This window comes from Callorhinchus milii, unplaced genomic scaffold (assembly GCF_018977255.1).
Source record: "Callorhinchus milii isolate IMCB2004 unplaced genomic scaffold, IMCB_Cmil_1.0 Scaffold13, whole genome shotgun sequence".
In the NCBI taxonomy this organism is placed as follows: Eukaryota; Metazoa; Chordata; class Chondrichthyes; order Chimaeriformes; family Callorhinchidae; genus Callorhinchus; species Callorhinchus milii.
The window spans coordinates 15,169,753-15,194,996 of record NW_024704754.1 but is presented as its reverse complement, the minus strand read 5'-3'; the positions used below and the strand labels follow the sequence as shown (position 1 = coordinate 15,194,996).

The 25,244-nt window shown below is 44.3% G+C and overlaps 2 protein-coding genes across 2 annotated transcripts; one reads left to right on the top strand and one right to left on the bottom strand.

The window, feature by feature from the left end:
- The first annotated feature begins 1,464 nt into the window (after positions 1-1,464).
- Positions 1,465-13,297, top strand: LOC103177393 (protein Shroom3). The gene is made up of 8 exons (XM_007891523.2): positions 1,465-2,049; positions 2,257-4,294; positions 5,326-5,411; positions 7,994-8,737; positions 9,348-9,827; positions 10,673-10,781; positions 12,024-12,296; positions 12,975-13,297. Exons 1-8 carry the CDS (start codon positions 1,478-1,480, stop codon positions 13,227-13,229), a joined length of 4,557 nt encoding a protein of 1,518 aa, XP_007889714.2. The 5' UTR covers positions 1,465-1,477; the 3' UTR covers positions 13,230-13,297.
- Positions 13,298-22,889: 9,592 nt separating this feature from the next.
- Positions 22,890-24,886, bottom strand: sowahab (sosondowah ankyrin repeat domain family member Ab). Its single transcript, XM_007891522.2, has one exon. It carries the CDS (start codon positions 24,828-24,830, stop codon positions 23,307-23,309), a length of 1,524 nt encoding a protein of 507 aa, XP_007889713.2. The 5' UTR covers positions 24,831-24,886; the 3' UTR covers positions 22,890-23,306.
- Positions 24,887-25,244: the final 358 nt, after the last annotated feature.

Here is a 25,244-nt window from a genome sequence, read left to right as displayed (position 1 = left end):
TAAATCATTTACGTGCTTTATTGTTCCCAGGTCGAACCACTCCTCTGATCATTTGCAACATGGTATAAAAGTCTAGGAATGATGCCAGTCTCACATGACACTCCTTAAACCAAGTCAGTGTACCAGGTAAGGATGTAATCCATTTACAAATATTTAGGTGCCAGCTAACCATAAGTACTGGTCCCAGTCACCACCCTTCACCAATAGATTTCAATTGAGCACAAAAGAAAGAAGGTGCATGACCACACCAAATCCCCTGAATTCTTTCCTTCCATTGAGTGACTTGTCTGAAGAGAAAGCTCAGCGATTGAATTGTATTGATGGAGTAGTTGGCTGCCGCATTTCGCCCACAAAACACAGTCGCAACACTTTACAGCATATCCTGTGAAGCTCTTTGAGACGTCTCGAAGACCTGATAAGGTGCTGTATCAAATGCAAGGATTATTATTATTATAATGCAAGTCAAGAGTAAGGCAGACTTGGACGTTTCAAAACACCATTAGCTATTCTTTAAATAAATTTCATGTAATTTAGAGTTATTATTTCTTCCTCCCCGTTTTAACTTCTCCCTCCATCCTGGAGCACCTCCACCTTGCGCCTTCCCTTGCCTCCTTCAACACCCGTGAGCAGGTTTAGGGTCCAAGTCAGGGTTTCTTTGTACACATCTCTCAATCTCTCTCTCCAATGCCAACAGCATCCAGTCTACTCCCCCAGGAGTGTGGCTGAGCACTGCAACTTGCTGTGGGAATCCTGGGTGTGGACTTGGGGATCTACAGCACATTAACACAGCGTGTTGGCACTCAGTGTGATATTGCATTGTAAAAGGTATTAAAGCTCTTTGGGGTCTTTGTAGAATTGCTTGCCAGAGAAAGTCACCAGTGGCAACATGAGTAATGTCCCGTGGCATTGTGGTTAGAGCATTGTGGCTTGCAAGTGAAAGAACCTGGGTTTGATTTCCAGTTAGGGTGAAACCTCAGGCAAGTTTCCTTACTCCACCGGTCTCTGTTTAGCTAGCTGCAAGTAGGAACCCGGCTGTTAATCATTTGGTGGATTGCTTTCATCAGTGATAATCCCTTCAATAAATCAATACTTTGGTCACTCAATACACGACTGTTTGTGGAACACTGCTGTGGGCAATTGGCTGTCGTGTTTCGCTCATAATATACAGTCAATTCAATTTGCAGCATTAAAAGCAGAGAAGTCGCTGAGAACAATCAGTTGGTCAGGCAGCATCTATGGAGAGAGGAAAGTGGGTTAACTCTGTCAGTGTATACTGTGAAGATCTTTGAGATGTCTCAAGGCTGTGATAAGGTGCTATATGAAATGCAATGATTATTATATTTTATCATAAAATGCTTTGAACTGTAAATCGTAATATTATTATTACCATTCACTTTCAGGAACTGCCTTGCCCTGGACAAGCTGTTAGCACTTGAAACCTTGAAAGATGATCAGCTGACGGAGCCCAAAATGAAGCATGGACAGCTCGCATCAAACGCCAACTGCTTCCTCCGCAAGTCGTCTCTCTCCGATCAGGTTCACCGGTTTGAAGGATCCGTTCAGTCACTGTCGTGGTAAAGGGGACTCTGGTTACAGCTCATTCTCCAACTCTTCCAATGCTCCAGAATACCTGTCTTCAGCTCACGTGCATGAGAGTGCTGGCCCTTCAGAGAAAGTGTTCTACCAGGGGTCGGAAGCACTGAAACAGCCTGGGGTAAAGGCTACACGGATAGGCTGTGATGCTGATGCCATGGGCACTGAAGAGAGAGCTGTGTGCCAGTCAATGAAGAACTACAGTAGTGTTCAACATGATAGCCCTTATCGTCGATCAGAACCACCTCCACTTCCAACCCGTCGTGATAGCTTCCTAGCTACAAGGCAACATGAATGCCTCATCAACTGCACCAACATTGAGGAGCAGTACGGACCCAATGTGGTCGAGAGGCAGCCAACAGGGACAAAGACGTTTAAATGTGATCAGCAACCTGTAAAGAAATCCAACAGACCGTCTGAGAGATGGCAAAGCTATTGGCAGCCTCTGTGGATGAGGTACTCTTCAACCCCTGATCTTATAATAATGATAATAATCCTTGCATTTAATACAGCGCCTTATCACGTTGTTGAAACGTCTTCAAGGACTATATGTAAAGTGGATTGACCGCGTATTTTGGGGGTGACACAAAAGTGTCCCACAAACCGTCGTGGATTGAGTGACCAAATTACTATTATTTACTTATTTATTTGTTTGTTTTGAAGGGCATCGAGAAGACACAACTTGACGGAAAGCACAGAAGCGTATACTTCCGCGAGGAGTGACAAAGCACTCCAGAACGATTCAGCTAAGCCGTACACTTCCTTTCACCCTCGTGGTTCTAATGTTCCCGCCAACTGTTCGGAATCACAGAAACAGGCCTACATTGCTTCGCAGGCTCATGGAAACAAATTGCTTCAGAAACCCAGCCCACAGGACTTTGAGCTGCCCCCCATACGAACGCTTGATAGTGTTAATGATGGGGTTCAGAAAGCAGTGCCGTATTTTTGTGTCACTAGTACAGATGTGCAGACATCTGGCGGGGAGTACAGGCCGAAAGAACCCACCTTTACTCGAGCAAAGAGCTCAGAAAATGTTACAGAGAAAATGTCACACCAGCACAAGACGGATTATAAGCCCCAGCTGGATAGAAATTGTAACGATAGACTGGGGTCTTTGGGCACCAAAGGTGCTGCTAGACTTTCGTCAGTTCATTTGCCGAGTGTGGATTCACCGCCTTTGATCATTGAGACCCAAACAAGAGAACCAGGATTTAATAGCAGAGGCTGCACAGGCAGCCATGTGTTCTACTCTGGCCCGGATGAAAATGTCCACACCCCCAGACCAGCTTCTTCGGTGCTGGACGCTGCCCAAGCAACGAAGCGAAACAAGTATTTGAATGAAAGACGAGCAAGCAATAGTACGTCCGGCTATAACACAGAGAGCAGAGCTTCTCAATCGAATCCGTATGCGAGTGCAAAGAGCTCCTACATTGTCCCAGAGGACCCCTCTCCGAGGCCTGGGTGGCAAGATATAGCGAAAGAGTATGCAATCAGTGCGGAAAACACTCCATTGCTACACTGCCTTACCTCCGAAAGCAAGCAAATGGCGAAGAACATAGCGGTCAATTCTAAGAATAAATGGCAGGCCTCTGACCCAGCAAAGGGACTACCTAAGGAGGTGGAAAGAAACTATATCTTGGCTGCCAACCTGCACAGCGGGATCGAGCACGATATGTCGCAGTTACGAAGAGCAAGGAGTTCCACTCAACTCTTCGATGAAGATCACGTCTTTGCGCCAAATGAAGAATCTCCAGACCCCGTGGGCTCGTTAATCAATTGTTCCAAGAAGGATTATAGAAACAAAATCAAGGACGCACAGACTAAGGTCCTCCTGCAGACCTCTTTCAAACGCAAGGACCTCCAATTCAGCTGGCCGAACCGAATGAAGCAGAAGTCCGTGGAGAGACCAACCATCGCACATCTCCGAACGTACTCTCTGTCCAGCTCAAACCAAGGCCTCGGTGATCCAACAGTCATGTCACCACAGGCACTGTACGAGTTACAGGACGCCAGGTCCTTGCTGTCCCAGCACCAGATCGCACGCATCGGGGGGAGGAAAAGATTGACCGCAATGCAGAAGAAAATGTGCTATTCAGAGCCCGAGAAAATAAACCAGTTGGGTGTGTCGAACAGTCAGAGGAAGTTCTCTCTCATGTGGGAACAGGGGAAAACCATCAACTGTCCAGATCCGCACCGAGACCTCAGTTTTGTGGGGGCGAGGAAACACACGTTTGAAAGTGACAAGGCTTCCTCGACGTTGAACCTCTCCAAGGAGGGAAAGACCCAGATTCGGCAGGACGTGTTAGCCGAGTACATGGAACGCAAGAAAGGCCAGAAACCTGCCGGCAGAGACCTTGTATTTCCCGAGAAGCAAAGAGCGAAACCTGTTCCACCGAGAAACATTTCCGATTGGAATTGCAACCCGTTTCCTGGCTCTGACGAAGAGCCGAAGATATCCAGACACAAGTCTGCAGAGATTCTATGGGAATTACGACCGAATTACTCTATGAACCATCAAGGCTACAGTAATGTGTCCGCTGTGTATTCCTTAAAACAGGAACCAGTTGCTCGACAGTTGCACACGCAGGCAGATAGCAGGACCTCCAGCAAGTGTGCATCTGCTGAAGATCTTCTGGACCAACTAGCATTCGCTCAGTTCAGTGACCGTGCGAGATCCAAGTCTTCTCCTCTGCTTCCACAGGTACATGTGGTTTGGGTGAAACAACCTGTGGGCCTTTCTGTAAATATCAACAACTTGCATTTATATAGCACCCCCTCGTGCAGGGTAGCGTCCCAGAGCGCTTGACAGTGGCAAAGCATGGCGCCGAACTTAGGGGCTGGGGTGGGGGGAGGTGACCGTAGGCACGATCAAAGAGGAAGTTCTTCAGGCTTGACCTGAAGATGGGGAAGGATGGGGCAAGTAAGTAAATGGTTTGATCTAGTATCACAATTGTCCACTCCATCTGTAATCTCAACCACAGTATTTCATGTGGAGGGCAAGGGGGAGGCTAGCCAATAGGCTGGACATTGCATTGACCTCCCCCTATCCCCAGTATTGTGAGAGAGAAACTCAGAGATGGGAGTCCTCCAGGCAGACTCTAGTAGATTTCCAGGTCGGTGGTGCATAAAAGCTGCAGTTGAAGGCAACAGAGCAGGGTTGGTGTGTGGTTAGAGAGGCTAAGGTAATGAAAAACATTCAAATGTATAGTAATAATCCTTGCATTTCGTATACTGTTCTTCACATCGAGAGGACATCCCAAAGTACTTCACAGGATATTTAGCAATGTTCTACAAACAACTATGGACCAACTTTATTTGAGGGATTATTGGCCAGGACACCAGAAGAAACTCACTTCTCTTTTCGAATGGTACCATGGAATCTTTAACATCCACCTAAGCAGGCAGTTGAGACCTTGGTTTAATGTCTCATCTGAAGGATGGCATCTTCGACAATATATCACACCCCCAAAACTGCATTGGCGTGTCAACTGAGACTATGTGAGTTCAAGTCCTGATGTGGGCTTGAACCCACAACCTTCTGACTCGGAGGAGAGAGTTCTATCACTGAGCCAGGCTGACACTCAAAGTCAAACTGGAGGGAAAGAAAGACAATTAGTTTTATGAACGAGCACCAACATAGGCTCAATAGAAATGACCGTATAGAAAGAAGCTATTCAGTCTATGTTGCTTGTTGTAACTGTGTGTGGAAATTCTTTGTTTTATCTGTTACAGAACATTCAAAGGGATCTATTAACTGGGCCAAGTTCACAAGCCTCATTGTCAAGTCGGACGGGTAACTGGGACAGTGTCTCTTCCAGGTCAGTGACAGAAAACTACATGATTTGACAAGTCCCACCTTGTTATGGAACAAGCTTCCTAGGAAGATGGAAGTGCAAAGTGTTGATTCTTTCAAGAACAAATTAGATTTCTGTTAGGAAATAATATCTCAGAATACAGTATATAATTTGGGACATGACACATGCTTGTGACTGCCAGGACAGTGGAACGTGAACTGAATGGACCTCGGTCTTCCTTCGTCTCGCAATTAGTTTTGTGGAAAAGCACTAAGTTCTTATGAAGGAGTTCTGTTTTTCAAAATGCCCATAGTTAGCAATAGCAATGCTTAAAAAATCCATCTGTAATGTTTATTATGGAACATCGCTGGACCTCAATATATTTGTGAAATGCGTGTTTAGCTGCAAATATATTTTGTTTTGTCTAGAAAGGGAAAAAGAGTTTAATCATTTTATGTCTAATCAATGCCTCTGATTAATAATTATTAAATAAAGCAGCACTGTTTACGGTGGATGGACAAGAACCTGTTAGTCACTGTAGAAAAGGTATAGTCAAATCCAATTTTTAAAAAATATATATATTTTTTGGTCAGCCGGCTGTCTGACACTCATCACCGTGCTTAGGAGTATCCAAACCAAGCTAAGATTTCCATGCATCCCATCTACACATAGAAATTCCAGTGATAAATTGTTGGAATGGAATGCACACTCGCTCCCTGGAGGGATGCATCCTGCTTACCTAATTCTGGAAAGTATTAAGCGCAGGTGAGCAAGAGCCAAGGCTTGGGGACCCGAGAGTGTGTGTTGGGGTAACTGCTGGAGTCTAACCAGCTAAAACCCCTTAGCTAGCCATTGATAGCGCTGTCTGGCAAGCATTCCTGCTGCTTGTCCAGCTAAGACCACCTTTAGGGCTTTGGCTTGCAGGGTTAACAGGAGCTGAGTGGGATGACTCCCAGTGACTGGTCTGGCCTTCCAGGTCCTGCTGATGAGCCAGGCTGGGCTGCGCTGTCATCAGCAGTGCCCTGGAATACTGCAGACCTGCCTGGCTCAGGACCCGGACTTCTGAGACCGCCACGGAGGGTTGGCTTGATTCCGACATTCCATTGCCAGGCCAAGGCATGTCACCTTTGAGCCAATTCAGCTCCAAGGAGACCTTGCTTACCCCCCCACCCAGAGGATATAAACCTCACGACAATGAGTCAGAGTTCAGACTCAATTCTACCCCACCCAATTCTCAGCAGAAGGGCGTTGGCCAATTATTTCGAAAGGGCAATGTCATCCTTGGAAAGTTACAAGCTCGGCCTGGCGTTTGTTACTGCGCTGAAAAGTGTCGGAGAACGTCGCTGAAATGACACTGCATCGCTTGTGCATGATATCCTGACACAAAGTATCACAGCAGCTTTTTTTCTGGATTACCCCCTGACCCTGAATGCTTTTACTCATTCTCGGAATGTTTCTAATACACTAAACTTTGGATAACTCGACCCTGACTTACTTTTATCACTACCACGTAAGCCATCGTGCTGCCAGTATCCAGGCCACGTTTATTTATGCATTTATGCATACGCCTGACTCACCAATTCCAGATAACTCCTCACTGAGCCCTTTTATTTTCTCCTGGAGTGAGGAGTTATCAGGAATGTACTGGATTTATACTTTTCACTCCGAATGGAGGAAAGAGTGAGGAGGTCCATCTCTATTTTCTAGCAGAAAGGGGAATCTCTGGAGCTTCTGGAAAGAACAGTTTCACACACTCCCTGACCTGACTCTGCTTGCATTCACCGGGTTTAATATTTGGTGCCAGAGAATCTCACACATCCGCCACTGAGGGGCACTGCATCTCCATCACTATCTCAACACAAACCTCTCCGCTAACTTGGCCAAGGTTTGTGTCAATCAGATTCTATGCCACAATATAGGCCATGTCCTCCTCCTTCCCTCCCCATCAACTCTCCACATTAAGCAGGTGTTTGGATCCATAGACCCAAACGTGATTGAAAGAGGGTAAGTTGCGATTGAAGGGGAGTAAATTCAGAACGAATCTACGGAAACACTATTTTAGTGAGCAAATAGTGAACCTGTGGGAGACGGTTAAAGCCGGAAGTGTTGATTCCTTCAAACACAAATTAGTTTTCTTTTAGGAAGTAACATTGTGGGATATAGTACATGGGTAGTTCGGGACATATATGCATGCGACCGCCAGGAAGGTGGAAGGCAAACTAGATAGACCTTGGTCTTTTTTTTTTGTCTAACATTTCTCACTGAATGTAGCATCAGTAGAAAAACGTACAACAAAGTGAATTTCTCTCATTCAAAAGCAAGCACATGTCATGGCTTTTAATTGGGCTCAGGCAATAAAGAAAAAGTACACTTTTTTTTATGACGATGGGACTTTTTAAAGTTGTTATCCTGATCGGGAATCTGAGCTCTCACTAAAGGAATTGGGGGCAAGGCAGACAAAAGGCTTTCAGATATGAAAGGTAAAGCCAACGTACATATTCTACGAAAGCTTAAACTCTTATTTAAGGCTTGTATAATTTTGCATTAATTTGTGAGCTTGTGGTTTCAATTCACTTAAATTAACTTTGGAATATTTCTTGTTTCAGGTCCCATATTCCCGAAATAAATCCTACGCCAGAATTTGTTTGTTATCCAATAGACTATGAAAGCATCCACCATGACAGGGAGCTCAGGAAAAGGGCGTATGAAAGGCAGAGAGTAAAGTCTTTGGATGAATTGGAGACTCCTGTAGAGGAACGTCCCATTGTGTTTAGCAGAAGTTCTGATCAACTCCACCGTTCGGTGAAAGGTAACAGGCAAACCAATGGGCTAGCATCAGAAACTGGCGTTTATGGATTCCAAAGGAGACCCAACAGAGAACATATGAAATGGGACAGCACAGAGCTGCAAAGGAAAAACTTACCCCGAGCTCCGGCAAGACCTCCCTCTTCTCAGCTAAACTGGAATAAAACAAAGGCAGAAAACATCAATGAGCCCGGATCAGGACTTGACCCTGTTTCATCTGCAGAGCCAGGCTACACGGTTGAGAGATGTTATAATGTGTCCAAGATACACAACCCGTATTCCAGTCCAGAATCTTCTCCTAAAACCCCCTCTCCACTTCTCTCTATGCCATTCCCACCCTGGAGAACCCCATCCCAGGAAGACCATGTGTTTTATGAGGATTCCTACACAAAATCAGAAACAGTTGACATTAATCTTTCCCCAGCTTCTGAAAATGCTTCTCCTAGATCTAACCTCACCAAATTGCATGTGTCCAGAACATTTGATTCCTTACCCACTGAAATACCGATGGAGAACAAACTCAAGATCACAGAGAAAATAACCAGGTAAAAGCAAGAGGACCTTTTTAGTTTAATAAATTCTGCCCTTTCCTTATGAATCATTTTCCTCTGACACACCACAGCATTTAATTTTTGATCCTAATGTTACAATATAATACTTGCATTTACTATAGTTTATCACATCTTTGAGACGTCTCAAAGCGCTTCACGGAATAGACTGTAAATTGAATTTAAAGTATATTTTGTGGGCGAAACGCAGCAGCCAATTGCGCACAGCAGTGTCCCACAAACAGTCATGGATCAAGTGAACCAATTTCTTATTATGTTTTGAGTAAAAAAAAGTGAATTTCGTGATGAAAATCTGCCTGAATGTGAGGGTTGTATTGCCACCTAGTGGTCTCAACCTGCCCATGATTTTACACAAGGACTACTTAAATATAATAATAAAAAAACTCACAAACTTCACCCCAACTAGTCGAGGTACTGGAGAGGGAGGGCAGTGCAGTATATTGAGGTTCAGTCTGCTCTACTGTAAGTAATCAGATGTAGGATTTTAACAATAAGAGGAGGAGGGAGAAAATGAGCATTTATATGGCACCTTTCTGAGTATTTACATCAACAGTAGCTGATAGATACATCCATTTTTCTCTTTCAGTGGAAATATTTCACCAACGAGAAATGACTATAATCTGACGTGTCTCAAAGACAATCGTGAAGAGGAGCAAACAACGACAGAGACAGTGGCTAAACTGAAGTGTCCAGTCACAAATCTTGAAGAAATTGCACTAATCTCTGTGGAGCAAACGAGATCTGGTGAGAGTCAGAGCGTCACAGCAGTAGGACACCAGGAAGGTGAGACCAAAGCAAACTCTGAGCCACATGCAGAGGGCCAAGATGAGGTGTCTCTGTCACTGAGGGTGAAGACACCTGAGGACCTGCTAATAGAGAGCCTTATGAAGGAAGTTCTGGATCAGGACCAGTCTCTGGCTGACGTGCTGGATCCCAGCTCTACCAAGAGAACTACAATGGATCTTGTGGAAGGGTTGTTTCGAACAGACACCTGGGTGCTTGATGCTTGTCAGATGAGAAAGAAAATGAACGTGGAGAGAAAGGAAATGGCGACCCAGGAGAACAGGTAGGCAGTCTGACTGAGCTCGCTCCTAAATGATAATGAACTATCCCTTGAAAGCATGCGTTGGCATAACAATCAGGAGCATTGAGATTGTCCAAGCTCAGCGAGTGATGCTGAGTTGACAACAATAATAATCCTTGCACTTGATACAGTGTCTTATCACATCTTCGAGACGTCTCAAAGCGCTTCACAGAACATACTGTAAAATAAATTGACTGTATATTTTGTGGGCGAAACACAGCAACCAATTGCACACAGCAGTGTCCTACAAACAGCCGTAGATTGAGGGACCAAATTATTTTTTATTTTTTCATACCAGCAGCTCCAGTTTGTGCTCTCCTGTTCCAGTGAACAAGGCTGAATGAAGTGCAAGCAGACATGTCAAAGTTACCCTATGGATCATTGGCTAGAAAAGTGCTCTGAAATGTGCCCATTCCAGGTTTACAATGCCTCTTAGTGCAATGCGAAGCTTGGTGGCAGTTTGTGTCACATTATTTCATACTGTGGACTCGTGCCTCTAGGAATTGAAATGAAATGACTCCAAGCCCTTCACCAGATAGGAGACTTTCCATCAGTCTAAGCTCAAGGTCAACCCAGGTTAAAACAATAACAGCAACAAAATTACATTTGTATAGCGCCTTTCGCGTCAGGAGGACTTTCCAAGGCACTGGAAGAGGTGAAAGGCGAGCATGTTGACCATAGCACCATCTGCAGATGTATTTGAAATGTTTGATTGCTTGCTATAAGATCGCATTATCTGAATTCACCCAGTTTGGTTCACTAGTGTTAATGCTGCCTACTGGAGCATTAATTAAAGCTGCTCCTTCCTGTTCGTTTCTTCCCGTCAGAGACAAACGAGACACTCAATTATCATCGCCAACAGCAGGGACAAATAATCAGATGCGGAAAAGTGTTGAGGATAAAATGGGTCGTCCAAGCGATATAGCAGAGAAGAAGGTAAGTCCTTAAAGGTTTTTGTTTTGGTCGGCCAGGTGGCACCTGCGGAAACCCATCACCGTACTTAAGAGTCTCCAAACCAAACTGAGAATTCCAGACATCCCACCTACACATGGAAATCCCAGAGATAGTTTGTTGGAATGGACATCAAAGTTAATATATCTAAATTCGCGGATGACAGAAAACCAGGAGGAAGTGTCAACACAGAGGATGACATTAAAAAATTGCTGTGCGACATAGATAGGTGAGGTGATTGGGCAGGTAGGTGGCAGATGAAGTATAATGTAGGGAAGTGCGAAGTCATCCACCGAGGGAGCAAAAACAGTAGAGCGGGTTATTTTTTTAGAAGGGGAGAGATTGGAATGTGTTAGCGTCCAGAGGGACTTGGGTGTCCTTGTACACCAATCACAGAAAGTTAGTCTGCAGGTGCAGCAGCAATTAGGAAGGTGAACGGTATGTTAGCATTCGTTATGAAAGGATTAGAGTATAAGAGTAGGCAAGTCTTGCTCTAACTGTATAGGGCCCTGGTGAGACCACACCTGGAATACTGTGTGCAGTTTTGGTCTCCTTATTTAAGGAAGGACGTACTTGCCTTGGAGGGGGTGCAGTGTAGATTTACTCGGTTAGTACCAGGGATGAAGGGGATGAGTTATGAGGATAGGCTGATCAATTTGGGCCTATATTCTCTAGAATATAGAAGAATTAGAAACCTATAAGATCATCAAAGGCCATGATAGAGTAGATAGTGGGAGATTGTTTCCCCGGTTGGAGAAACTAAACCCAGGGGTCACAACCTTAAAATCAGAGGCAGCCCTTTCGCACTGAGTTGAGGAAGAACTTTTTCACTCAAAGGGCGGTGAATGTATGGAACTTACTACCCCAAAAGGCTGTTGACGCTCAGTCCTTGAACATATTCAAGACTGAGATAGATTTCTTATTGCAAAAGGTATTAAGGGATATGGGGATAAGGCAGGGTCAGGTTATTAGCTGGAGTTGGATTAGAAGATCAGCCATGATTGAATGGCGGGGCAGGCTCGAAGGGCCGAATGGCCTACTCCTGCTCCTACATGTTATGTTATGAATGCGCACTCTCCCTGGAGGGAGAAAGTGTACATCCTGCTTACACAAGTCTGACTGTATAATAATGTTATAATTAATATAATGTCATTTTGAAAGGATGTCCAGATACTGATTTGCAATTCAATGTTGAGGAGCTGATACATATTTTCCTTTCTTTCACAGCGAGAGTTAATTGACGCAATTAATTGTAAACTTCAGAAGCTTCAGGAAAGGAAGGTAGCGTTAACTGCGGACATCAGAGCCAACGATCTGCTCGGTGAAAATATTGAGGCCTGGGTCGAAGGTACCTGCAAACCTCATGAGGTGCAGAAATACAAGACCTTCATTAAAGATCTGGACAAAGTACTGAACCTGCTCTTGAGCCTGTCGAGCCGGTTGGCACGAGTGGAGAATGCTCTGAATAAAGTCAACGAGGCCACTGATTCAGAGGAGAAGGTTTGTAACTATATTAGAACAATATTGCTTGCATTTACTATAGTGCCTTATCAAATCGTCCAAACGTCTTGAAGTGCTTTGCAGGATTTTACTGTCAAGTGTATTAATAAAGTGTATTTGTAGGCATCGCAGCAACCAGTTTACACAAAACAATGTCCGACCAGCAGCCATGATGTGAATAACCAATTTTTATCTGGGGGACTGAGGGTCAGGACACCAGGAGAAACCCTCTTCTCTTTTCAACTCACAACATGGTATCTTTAAGTCCACCTGAACAAGAAGCTGGGACCTCGGTGTAATGTTCATTCGAAGGACGGTGCTTCGAACAATGTAGCACACCCTCAGCACTGCACTGGAGTGTCACTTCACACTGATTCAAAGTGTTGACGTGGAGCTGTGTTGACATCACACAGTGATTTCATCGGTTGACTACCTGCAGTTAGCCAGAGTTTTCTTTTTAAAGAGAAGGAAAAGCATTTCAGCCTCTACAGAAAAATAGTAATCCTTGAATTGATATAGCGCCTTATCAGGTTATTGAGACATCTCAAAGTGCTTCACGGAATATACTGTAAAGTGAATTGACTGTAATTTTTGTGGGTGAAATACTGGGTTGAACTTGATGTGTATATTTTATTGCAATGCAATTGAGTGTAAGTTGTGTGTTCATTTTTTGTATAGAAATCGCTGAATGAAAGGCACCACACGCTGTCTGGTCAACATGAAGATGCCAGGGGACTGAAGGAGCATCAAGATCACAGGGAGCGAATGACCTTCAATATCCTGTCCAACTACCTCACTGAGACCCAGCTCCAAGACTCTCAGCAATTTATTCAGACGACAAAAATCTTACTAATCGAGCAAAGAGATCTGGATGAGCACCTCAAACTCACTGAGGATCAACTAGAATGTCTCCAGAACAGCCTTGAGTCCTGATTCCCTTTCATTTTGTTTCAAAGAAAAATAAACCACTAGAATCTGTTATAATGTAGAACAAGGTGGTCCAACTGGATGTGGCCCGCGGGCCGGTTTATTTCCCTCCCCCCCTCTATCTCATCTGGCCCACCCGCTCCCTCCATAAACCTTAAATGTTATGATATAGAATAGACTGTAATGTGAATTGACTGTATATTTGTGGGTGAAACACAGCAGCGTCCCACAAACAGTCGTGGATTGAAGAGACCAAATTATCANTTTTTTTTCGTGAAGAATTATTATCAGGCGTGTGAACTTGCCCAAGGTTTCGACCTGCCGGGAATCGAACCCAGATCTCTTGCTTGTGAGGCGAGTGCTCTAACCACTGAGCTTACAGGACTCCATGTCCACAAGCTACATGTTTCTGGAAGGGAAACACAAAAATATTGTTTATGTGGCCCGCGGACATATCTTAAATAAGGCATCCGGCCCTCAGTAGCAAAAGGTTGGACCATCCTGATATTGAGATTGCAGGTCATGAGATTTTCCGAGCTTAAAATAAAATAGTAATGCCAAACCTGTTTTACCAGCAGATATTAACAAATATATTCAGGTATCGATTGCACCTGAAGGAGGTGCAATGAATTGGGGTTTCTAATGGAACTTGATGCTTTGGAGTCCAGAGTTGTTTTCGCTTAAAACATTTTTAAATGAAAATCACTCCTGTGGATAGATGTGAATCGCAATGACAAGCAAGTCTGCTTTTATGGCGCCACAAAACCTCATTGAGATTCCCCCACGTGATGCGATCTGTACGTGTGTCTCTGCTTGTTTTTCCTCTTGCCGATTCGATAACAACTTTTAAGAGAGAAGTAGATAATTATTTGGGGGGGGACAAGTTTGCAGGGCTATGGGGAGAGCGCGGGGGGAGTGGGATTGATTTGGTTAGCTCTTTTCAAAGAGCCGGTACCCTTCAATGACCCGAATGGCCTCCTTCTGTGCTGCATAATTCTATGATTCTCCCCCCACCCACACAAATACAATGACCGATTCTCTCTCACTTTATGTTCATCGTGACAATTACTGCATTAGGATTTTATCTTTTCAAAAATTCCTTCTTGTTAACTCTTGCACTTTTTGCTCAAAGATATTTATTTATGATTGTTCGGGTTTCTAATTTTCTTGCTGGTCCTCCGCTCTCAACACACACCATTATCCAGGCAAAGCTCTTTCAATTCTGCTTCTAAGACCACTTGTTGGATAATATTTTCCTTTATTAGCACTGACGCAGAGAGTTGTTGGGACGTGGAATGCCCTGCCAGGGAATGTGGTAGCGTCAGTCCATTGTGGGTTTCAAGAGGGAAGTAGACAGGTACATGCAAGTGAGAAGCTTAAAGGGTAGGATATGGGGACAGGGCAGTGAGCTTGAGAGTATGTATTACATGGGCCGAATGGCATCCTTCTACGCTGTAAATTTCTATGATTCAAAGATCCTGCATTCAACTTAGCAACCGCAATCGAACAATCTTACTTCATAATTTAAGATCTTTTCCTTCATTGACCATTACCTATATTATTGCATGTTAACGACAGACTATCCCATTTAATGGTAAAATATCAATCGATGCGAATGAGCCCTAGAAACCCAGTGCTGAACAACAGCATATTTTAAACTACAGAGATCTTGAATGATTAGATCTATTTCTATTTTCCTATAGACCAAGTTGAATTCCTAACTGGCAGACCTGCTGCTGAGAACACAGTACAGTCAGGGGAAAAAATTAACTAACCCAGTCACTGATACCGATCAGAGGGCTCCCCTGACATAATAATAATCATCCTCACATATTATATAGCACCTTTCTTGCTGGGTGGATGTCTCAAAGCGCTTCACGGGAGGTGCTGTAAAGTGTAGTGACTGTGCATCTTTGTAGGAGCACAGCAGCCAAGTTGTACACAAAAATAATAATAATTCTTTCATTTGATATAACATTACATCATTGAGATGTCTCAAAGCACTTCATCACGCAATAAACTGTAAAGTGAGTTGACTGTATATTTTGTGGGTGAAACACAGCAGTCAATTGTACACAGCAGTGTCCCATGAACAGCCATGAAGTGAGTGACCAACTTTATCCGGGGGAATGTTGGCCAGGACACTGAGACAGAGAAACTCCCTTTTCTAATTAGTCGATTTGAAATGAATGTTTCACACATTGGTGATGTTATAATTGATAACTGCAGAGGAGAGAGAGCAACACATGTACACACACGCTTACATTCTTTCAACCCATCCTCTCCCACCACCAACTGGAGCTTCATTACCAGAGTTTTTTTAACTCAGATTTAGAAGATTTATTCCTTTCTTGCTCACTCACATTCTACCCTCCAGCGACTTGGCTCTTTGAGCCAATATGGTTATAGCAGATATATCAACACATTTTCATCCAGGGTCTCAAGGGAGGATGGGTGCAATTTCTTCAATGCTCCCTCCCTCCAGACTTGCAATGGATTTGATTACAACTCCCTTCCTGCCTAAACATGTTATTGGAAAGATTGCATTGCGTTGGTTGAAAGGAGATAAATTACCACCCCTGAAGTTGAGAGTTTGGATTTTAAATCTATATAAAAATCGAGAGTGATTTGAAGGCTAAACATTGAGTCTGAGATCAGATCATAATGGTTATAATGAATTTTAGCTTTGCATTCATCAGATTTCTTGTAATTACTTTGAGGATGCTATTATCCTTGTATCGCTGTAAAAAAAATTGTAATAACTTAATGTATATATTAATTATTGTTTCTTGCAGCACCTTCTAATACAGAGCAGTCTGACTTTGTCAGAAATGAGATGTTTTACATTGTAAAATATGTGTAAAAGATTGAAAATTGCTTGTGTCTTGCCTCTGTGTATTCATCGGCAACTTGCATTTAAACAGCACTGTTCACATTGGATGATGTCTCAGAGCACTTCAACAACAACAAAACGACATTTATAGAGCATCTTTCACATTGGGAGGACGTCCCAAAGCGCTAAACAGTCAGGTCTCGGGGCCCGAGCATGGTGGAGGATGGTGTAGGGGTGAAGGAAGGCAGAGAGCGCGACCAAAGCCACGATCAAAGAGAAGGGTCTTGAGACCGGCTTTGAAGGAGGCGAGGGAGGAAGCGAGGCGAAGGGACTGTGGGACGGAGTTCCAGAGTGTGGGGGCAGAGAGGCTGATTGGCAGCTTGGATGGGAGCCAAGTTGCAAGTGGAAGGGAGAGGTGAGCATAGGTGTGGTCGAAAAGATAGATTTTATGTGGGATTTAAAGACTGATAGAAAGGGCGAGGCTGAGAGGTAGAAGCAGGGAGATCCAAAGGTTATGGTGTAGTGATTGAAGGCTCAGCCTTTCAAAAGTGAATTAACCTGCAAATTTTAAAGTAATCCTTGCATTTGTTATAGTGCTTTATCATGTCTTTCAGACGTCTCAAAGTGCATATATAAATATCTATTTAATGCTTTGTTTTATTTGATTAAAATAATAAAATAAAGTGCTATTAAAGGAAACCGTAATCGATCGCGCAAAGCTGTGGTTCAGTTTTTAAAAAAAAGGATGTTTCTCTAGGACCTGGTGGAATGATTGCTTTAGCTCAATGTTTAGAACAGAGGCTGATGTGGTTTGGAGAGCTGGGGAGGGAGTTAATGTGCTTGTGTTACCCTTCGCCAGTGATGCTCCAGCAAACACAGCCATTCCAATTGGAAAGCTTAAGCTGTCAACTCCTTCATCATTCCACTCATCTACTTCGAGCTGTGATACTATAGGCTGCATTGTTTTCTAACTGGGCCACAGCACTCTGTACTGTGTGTGAATTCTCACAGTGGCTATGGTTTTACACTGACGATCAGCCTGGCCCCTCGGCAAAATACCAGTCACATAAGAGAATAATGGTTATTTGGGAGTTGCTATAGAGCACAAAAACAGGTCAACTACTATCAAACTCAAATACGTTTAAAGCGTGGCCCGACCATGAAGATAACATTAAATCTTCTGAAATCACTGACAACACATCCATTAGTTTTCTTTTTAAACTGGGGAAAGGCTACAATATACATTACCTTCTTGTGAGCTCTGTGGCCCACAACCCAAATCAATCATGTAATGCACGACATTACTGATCTTAAAAGATCAGTCATTATGACATTAACAGTACTTTCCTTCATTACCTTGTCACAGAAGCACATTATTTTATTTGCAGGTGATACACTTTTCCAGTTGCAGAAGTGAAAGATTTATGGATCTCAACTAAAACCTCAATGTCTTCTTTTCTGGTTTTAAGGCATTCCTTGAAATCCAATTCACCTAAGCCCTGCCCTTCTGGCTAGAAACATAACTACCTCTGGAATGTTAAACCTGACCTTGCAGTTTTGTTCTGATATGCTGTTAATCTTACACAATTATTGTAGCAGTTGCCCAATTGTGAAGGGTCACCTACAAAATACACTTTACAGTAAACCCAGTAATGCGCTCCAAGACGTCTCAATGACATGGTAACGCGCTGTATCAAATGGAAGGATTATATTATCTCTTGAAGTAGAATGATGTACTCCATCCACGCAAATCCATTCCATACATATTTACGTTGATTTACATTAACTCCTTGCCTCCCCTCCCAGCAACTGGAGCAGTGTAAGAAAACAGGCTTAAAACCCTCCTTTTTTTATACACGATGTCTCAAGAATCACACTAACTGATAATACATTAAAGCTTAAGCTGATTTCTAACTGGTTAAATCTATCAGGTCCTGATTTGGGAATTACTGAACTTGCATTTAAATGAATTAAACTCCACCGAAGTTGGTTTACAGCCATCAGTGTTACAGTTTTACATTAATCGCTGGAGATCAACAACAACTTGGATTTATATAGCCCCCTCCACGCCGGACGGCGTCTCAGAGAGCTTTCCAGTAACGGATTCCAGGACCGAGCCGGGGGGAAGGGGGGGAAGGTGACCAAAGGTGCGGTTGAAAAGAAAGGTCTTCAGCAGAGACCTGAAAATGGGGAGGGTGGGAGCGAGACGAAGGGAGTGAGGAAGGCAGTTCCAGAGCCTCGGGGCATAGTGGCTGAAGGCACGGCCGCCGAGGGTGGAGCGAAGGACTCGGGGGACGAGGAGGAGGCCAGACCCGGAGGAACGAAGGCAACGGGTGCTCTTTTGAGGAGAGAGGAGGTCAGAGAGGTAGACCAAATGCACTGTAGGAGTTAAAGATTATACCGAGGTGGAAGACGGACCCCTTAGGTATTTGCAAGATATCCAGTGACTCAAGGACATAAACGCAAGCACGTGCCTTGGAGTTTTTTTTGTTGGGCAGAGCAATGTGGACACACCATAAAACATGAAACCAATAAACAGGGTGGACAACATTCCTTTTGTGCTAAACATCATCCCCATTGGTTTGTATTATTTGATTTCACTCGCTAAACCATTCCAGGTTCCAAAGCGGATTCCATTTAAGAACAAATATTGAACACAGGTGAAAATAATAATAATAATCCTTGCATTTGATACCGTGCCTTATCACGTCATTGAGACGTCTTTACCGAATATATTGTTAAGTAGAATGACGGTGTATTTTGTGGGCAAAATGCTGCAGTCAATTGCACTCAGCAGTGTCCCACAAACAGTCATGGATTGAGTGGCCAAATGTATTTCTTTTGAGGGGGAGAGATTAATCTCATAAAGCGATCTGCTAATCAACTAACCGACAAGCGGGTTCCTATCAGGAATCGAATTCGGGACAGTTCACTTGCAAGTCGAGCGCGTTAACCACTACGCTATGAGACTCCACAGGTTGCAGTGACAGGAGAGAATTAGTTTGACTTTGCTTCCTTCAGGTCTTATACTATGTTCTTACACTAAGGCCTCCTGCAGTTAGTGACAGCACTGAAATGTAAAGGGGTGGGTGTTTGTGGTGTTGCTGTGGGAATCACTTAGCAGCTTGATATGGGTGGGGAGGACATACCATTAGACAATAATTAAGTGAATTAATATCACAAAGAGTGCTCCACCAATTTTCTTGCGCTGTATATAGAGTGTGTTCACTTAATCTTTGAACCGTCATATTCAGTTTGTCTTCTGAGTCAGAAAGGTGTGGATTCATGTCCCATGTTGGGCAAGTTCACAGTGTAGGCTGTCATTCCAATGCGATGCCGGGGAAGCCTCTTTGAGATGAAATGTTCAACCCGGGTCCCGTCCGTTTGTTCGGTTGGATGAAAATTGTAGTTTCTCTAAGAGTCCTGCTCAACAATTGCCCAGATAAAATTGCTCATTTACTTCTGTTGTTCGTAGGACACTGATGTGCGCAAATTATCTGCTGCATTCACCCGCATAAAAATCTACCCATTAAGCCAGACTGGTGCATGATCTCAATTCCTGGAATTCAACTCAGACCCAGTGATTAGTGCAACCGACTGAACCAACCTGAGTTTTAATTAAGGAAATATCCAACAACTGACAAACGCTGCATTTAAAATAGAAAATTATTCACACAGATGAGAACTCTGGGTTAATGTGTTACGGAACCAAACAATGAATACCTTTCTCCCTCTCTCGCCACTGAACATGAGGTCAACGGGTTATCTGTTTTCCAACAAAAAAGCTGGAGGTCGAAATGGGTTTGTTATTGTTTTTCCACGATTTCTTCAACTGACTGACTCGGGTTAATCTCTCAAATTCAGACTGTTTACTCGTCACGGATTAACCGCGTTTCCAACTAATGAACCAGTGACAAAAGCAGATTAACTGCAGCATTTATCCATCTGTTTCATAATAAACAGCAAAGTCTGGCCGTTTTGTAAAGCTGTTACTCAAACAATGATGAAATCCAGCGAAATGCTCAGGAATATTACAAATAATAAATAACCTTTGCATCTGAAGTAGCATCTTTTAGGTTGGGAGCACTTCTCTTAGTGCCTTACTGTAAAGTGTAGTGACTGTGCATTTTATAGGCATAAATGCTATTAACATTGTAATAATAAGAGACCTTACATTTGGTATAGTACCTTTCATGTCTGGAGGATGTCTCAAAACACTTCATAGGATGAACTGTAAACTGTAGTGACTGTGTATTTTGTGGATGAACGCAGCAGCCGATTTGCACACAGCAATGTCCCACAAACAGTGATGAAGCGAATGTTCAGTTTTAAGTGGGGGAATGTTTTGAGGACCGTTGACTGGGACACCAAACTCCCTTCTCCTTTTGAATAGTGCCATAGGATCTTTAACATCCACCTGAACTGGGGCAGTCGGGGCCTCAGTTTAACATCTCATCCGAAGGAGAATACCTCCAACAATGCAGCAGAATGTCCCAACTTCCCCACTCCCAACACTGCATTTGAGTTTCATCTTAGACCAAATTAGTTCAAACTCCCGATTAACTCTGTAATAATGTTTTAACAGATGCCGATTACATGATGAGCAGCTGAGCAGTTAAAACAAAGTTCAGTAAAGACAACTGAGTAATTGCTATACAAGACCTCCCGTCTTTTGAATCATATGGACCTTTAAATGCCAATAACCGGACGAGGGCCGAGACTGTGACAAGGACAAACGGTTCACTAGAGATTCACTGACATAATAAAAATCCCAGAAGTGCATTTAAAACGAGTGAGTTGGGAATCTGCAAAAGAGAGTACATTTTGTTTCAGTCTGAAAAGCCTCCTTTTAACAAAAATCCAATTTATTTTTAAAAAAGACAATTGATTTTATTTGCAGTTTTAAAATAAGCACTTAACAAATCTTCGATTGCTTTCAAAAGAATATAAAATCTCTCCCCGCCAAGGGGACAAAGTTTGTTAACCGCCATATTGCAGTCACATTCAATTTTCTCTTGGGAGCGAATGAAAAAGGGATTAGTATGCCGAGTTCAATATGCATTAATAATAATAATCCTTGCATGTAATATAGCGCTTTTCGCATCTTCTAGACGTCTCAAAGTGCTTCACAGAATAGACCGTGAAGTGAATTGAGTGTATATTTATGGACGAAACCTGGCAGCCAATTGCACACAGCAGTGTCCCACAAACAGTCGTGGATTGAAGTGACCAATTTATTATTGTTTTTTTTCTTGAGGGATTATTATCAGGCGTGTGGAGTAACGAAACTTCCCCCAGGTTTCGCCCCGCCGGGAATCAAACCCAAGTCTCTTGCTTGCGAGGCAAGTGCTCTAACCACTGAGCTGCAGGACTCCACAGTCTGGCTTTATTGACTCCGTGTCTATAAAGTGTTTGATGACATGAAGGAGACACTTAAAAAGCATTAGCACAGAATGGAATCAGGTAACATTCAAATATACCAGGTAACTTTCAAATACAGTAGATGCAAACTTTGCAGAGTCAGCAAGTTTCTCAAGTGGTCAGTTATGTGTCAAATCTTGACAATAGTGTTAAAATAGTGTAGCTCCATCTTAAATCAGTTTCAAAAGGATGAACTGTGTGCCTTTATCACAGCTGCAATGTGTGTTTCTCATTGTTTTGCCTGTCTTATCAATCTTTGACTAACAATGGTCTTATATAGAGAGAAGTTTATGATTGACCTTAACTTAGAACTAATATTTACCCTGCAACCTTACTCAAACAAACAGTACAGGGCACAGCTACGGTAGTTGGATTTGTTTTCTTCAAGTAAATTAATACAGTGGATTCCAGTTACAATGCGGTATTTGGAGGAGGGAGGCTCTGTAAAATCCCAACCAGTGCTTTAAGGGGGCAATATTGACTGATGTGCAGGGGAAGTGAGGTCGCTGGTGACCTGATTACCGGGAAGTTGACCATTTTGTCTTTATGCAACAATGGAGCCAGAGCATACAATTTGCTTAAGTCACTGTCGGGGTTCACAACCAAATTACACTATAAGCAAAGCCATGTTATATTTGTGGTTCTACTGTACTTCGATGGGATTGCGCGGCAATTCTAGCAATCTTTACCCACCCCATGAATGTAACCATCTACTAATATGTTCATATCAATGAGTTGGGATATTGGACATTACAGTGCCATGACCAGCATTCAGCTGACAGGAATTTTTCCATGAAAGTTCTAACCAACAATCTGTTTGCTTCAGTTACATATTGAGTAACTAGTAATATTTGTTAAGGGCAGAATGCACAGGATCTTTGCAATATGTAGTGTGCCATTGATACTGAAAGTAATTCCCCCCCCACCTCTCAGTTATCCAGTTATTCTTTAATCAAAGTAGTTGTCCCTGGAAACAGAGACTTTGTATTAAATATTCTCTTTCGTGACATTGAAACAGAAACAGTTTCAATTCACAGGATAAGAAACCTTTGGTCCGTGGTCGGTCGTTTTAAATCACCAAACACTAAAATGTAGAGATATAGGTAGAAGTAACATTTAAGAGAACACAACAGTTTCACCTTCCCTTTAAAATTGGACATTCAAAACTTCTGATAAAGGTTTTCAGAAAATGTTTTTTGGGGGGTCAGCTGGGTGTCTGACACTTGCATCTGTCACCCGCCACCATGCTTAAGAGTATGTATCCTAACCGAACAGAGTTCCATGCATGTAAGACAGCAGACTGACCAAAAACAAGGCATTGGGGAAATAAACAGTGCAAAAGACATGGTTGGGCAACATAAGCTACGGTATGCAGTCACAGGAGATCAATTAATAATAACATTTTTTAGATTATTATTTTAGATTTCTATAGCTGAATGCTACTGTTATATACCAGTAAACCTCTCCTAAGTCTTATCAATCGGGCTCATACATTAAATATGACTTATGCAAAAGTCATGTCAAACTTGCATAGAATATAAACTCTTGACCGGTACTTGAGCAAAAGAGAAATAAGACTTAGGCGATTATACGTGTTATACAGATCAGACTTATGCCAATTTTACTGTATAGCCCCCCAAAAAATAGTGTTCTGTGAGTCCAAACGCCTGCAAAACATAAAAGTGTAACTCAAAAAAAAACAGTCTGCAAGAAAAGATGACAGTAAGAAAGTAAACGTCACGAGGGAGAGGGAATTATCCTCTACGATTATAATTCACGTTAGTTTTTTTCAAAAAAACTCTCTTGAAAATAAAAACCTAGAAAAACTTTCAGAGGAAAATCTCAGTCACCGGTCGTCGCCTCATCGCCACCTCGTCTACTCCGTCCTCTTCGGGCTCCTCGTTCAAGGAGGTGAAGTTCCCGCGGAGTTTGGGTCTTTTCTTGTACATTGACGGGGCAGCGAAAAACTTGCTCAAATTGGCCGGTTTCTTCAAGGATTTGGAAATGTCCTGGAAGTTTATGTCGTCGGTCAAGGCGCCGAGAAAGGTGTTGGTGGAGCTCAGGATAGAGTGAGCCACTTTGGAGCTTCTCTTGTGAAGAGGAACGGCTTCGGGGATGAAGGCGTCCGGATCTCCCAACAACTGCTTCACCGCTAGCGAGTTGCCCTTATTCAGATAGTGATAGGGTCTCTTCCCGCTGTAATCTCGGAGGTTCGTGTTCGCCCTGTAGTCCTGCACGAGTTTAAGGATGACGTCCTCTTTGCCGTGGATAGCGGCGATGTGCAGGGGCGTGTAGCCGCCATAGGCTTTGGCGTTGATGTCGACCTTGGCGCCTTTCTTCTCCGCCGTCTCGATGATCCAGCAAACCATCTCGCTGTTGCCCGATTTGGCCGCCCAGTGGATGGCCGTGAAACCGGACATGAAGTCCCTCTTCTCGGCCAGGTTAACGTCCTTCAGCAGGAGGCCGCACACATGGGTCCACTGGCCCAGGGCGGTCTTTACTAACCACTCGTGCTCCACGGGGTCCAGGGGCACCTGGTCGGACAGACGCAAATCCTCGCTCGCCTTCGGGAGCCGCGAAGACCTCTTCAACTGGGGCGAGTTGCCGGCAGCTTCCGCGGGTTGGCTCCTCTTCATTTGGGGCACCTGGAGGTCATCGTCCCCATCCCCCGAAGGGTCCGGGGAGACCTCTGTGGACTGAGTGTCATTCTGGACGGTCTTCCTAGTGCCTTGCCGTGGCGGTTGCTGTTGCCGGCTCTGACCGGAGCTGTACCTGTTGCAATCGGGCGGGAGTCTGAGGGGGTACATGTGGGGTTTGGCTTTGGGGGGGGGCAACACCTTGGGAGCTCCTGGCGAGTTGCTGGTGCTGTTGGTGTTGGTGTCCCCAGATTTGGTCTCGTAATTCCCAACTTTCTGGCTGAAGCTCAGTGCACTGAAGTTGGTCTCTGGTGAAGATGGAGGGCTGGAGGAGGGTTGGGGCACCTCCTCTCCGGGCGCAGCGGAGGCGCTTCCCGTTCGCAAACCCTCCCCGGCGCATTCTCGCCACCCGCCGCCGTCCTCCTCACCGGGTTTCGGCGCTGGCTTTACCGACGGCTTTACCGGGACCGCCGAACCGGTGGGCAACAGGTGCTGCAGCTTCCTCCGCAGGACCACAAACTTGACCCCTTCCTCCTCGCGGACCACGGCCACGGCGTTGATGTGGCGCTTGAAGAGGTCGCGGAGCTGCCGCCTGCGCTCCGGGTCGCTGTGATGGAGAGCGGACCTGAAGCGGTACAGCAACTCCGAGTTCCGGACCTTGCCCCCGGCCTCCACCACAAAGCTGACCACCGCCTCCTGGCTCATCGGGTCCATCATCAAGTTAGCCCCTCAGCACCGATGCACACAATGCACAACACCTCCCCAAACCCCTCCTCCCCAAACCCCCTCCCCAACACCTCCTCCTCAAACCCCCTTCCCAACACCTCCTCCCCAAACCCCCTCCCCAGCACCTCCTCCCCAAAACCCCAACACCTCCTCTCCCCTCCACCAACACCTCCTCACCCTCTCCACCAACACCTCCTCCCCAAACCCCCACCAACACCTCCTCCCCAAACCCCCTCCCCAACACCTCCTCCCCAAACCCCCAACACCTCCTCACCCTCTCCACCAACACCTCCTCCCCAAACCCCCTCCCACCAACACCTCCTCCCCAAAACCCCCCAACACCTCCTCTCCCCCTCCACCAACACCTCCTCCCCAAATCCCTTCCCAACCCCCCAAAACCTCCTC

Excerpts from the sequence above, each read along its gene's own strand:
- sowahab (XM_007891522.2), bottom strand. The coding sequence starts at position 24,830 with ATGATGGACCCGATGAGCCAGGAGGCGGTGGTCAGCTTTGTGGTGGAG.
- LOC103177393 (XM_007891523.2), top strand. The coding sequence starts at position 1,478 with ATGGACAGCTCGCATCAAACGCCAACTGCTTCCTCCGCAAGTCGTCTC. Across the intron at positions 4,295-5,325 it reads CTTCTCCTCTGCTTCCACAG|AACATTCAAAGGGATCTATT; the intron begins GTACATGTGGTT and ends TATCTGTTACAG. Across the intron at positions 9,828-10,672 it reads ATGGCGACCCAGGAGAACAG|AGACAAACGAGACACTCAAT; the intron begins GTAGGCAGTCTG and ends TCTTCCCGTCAG.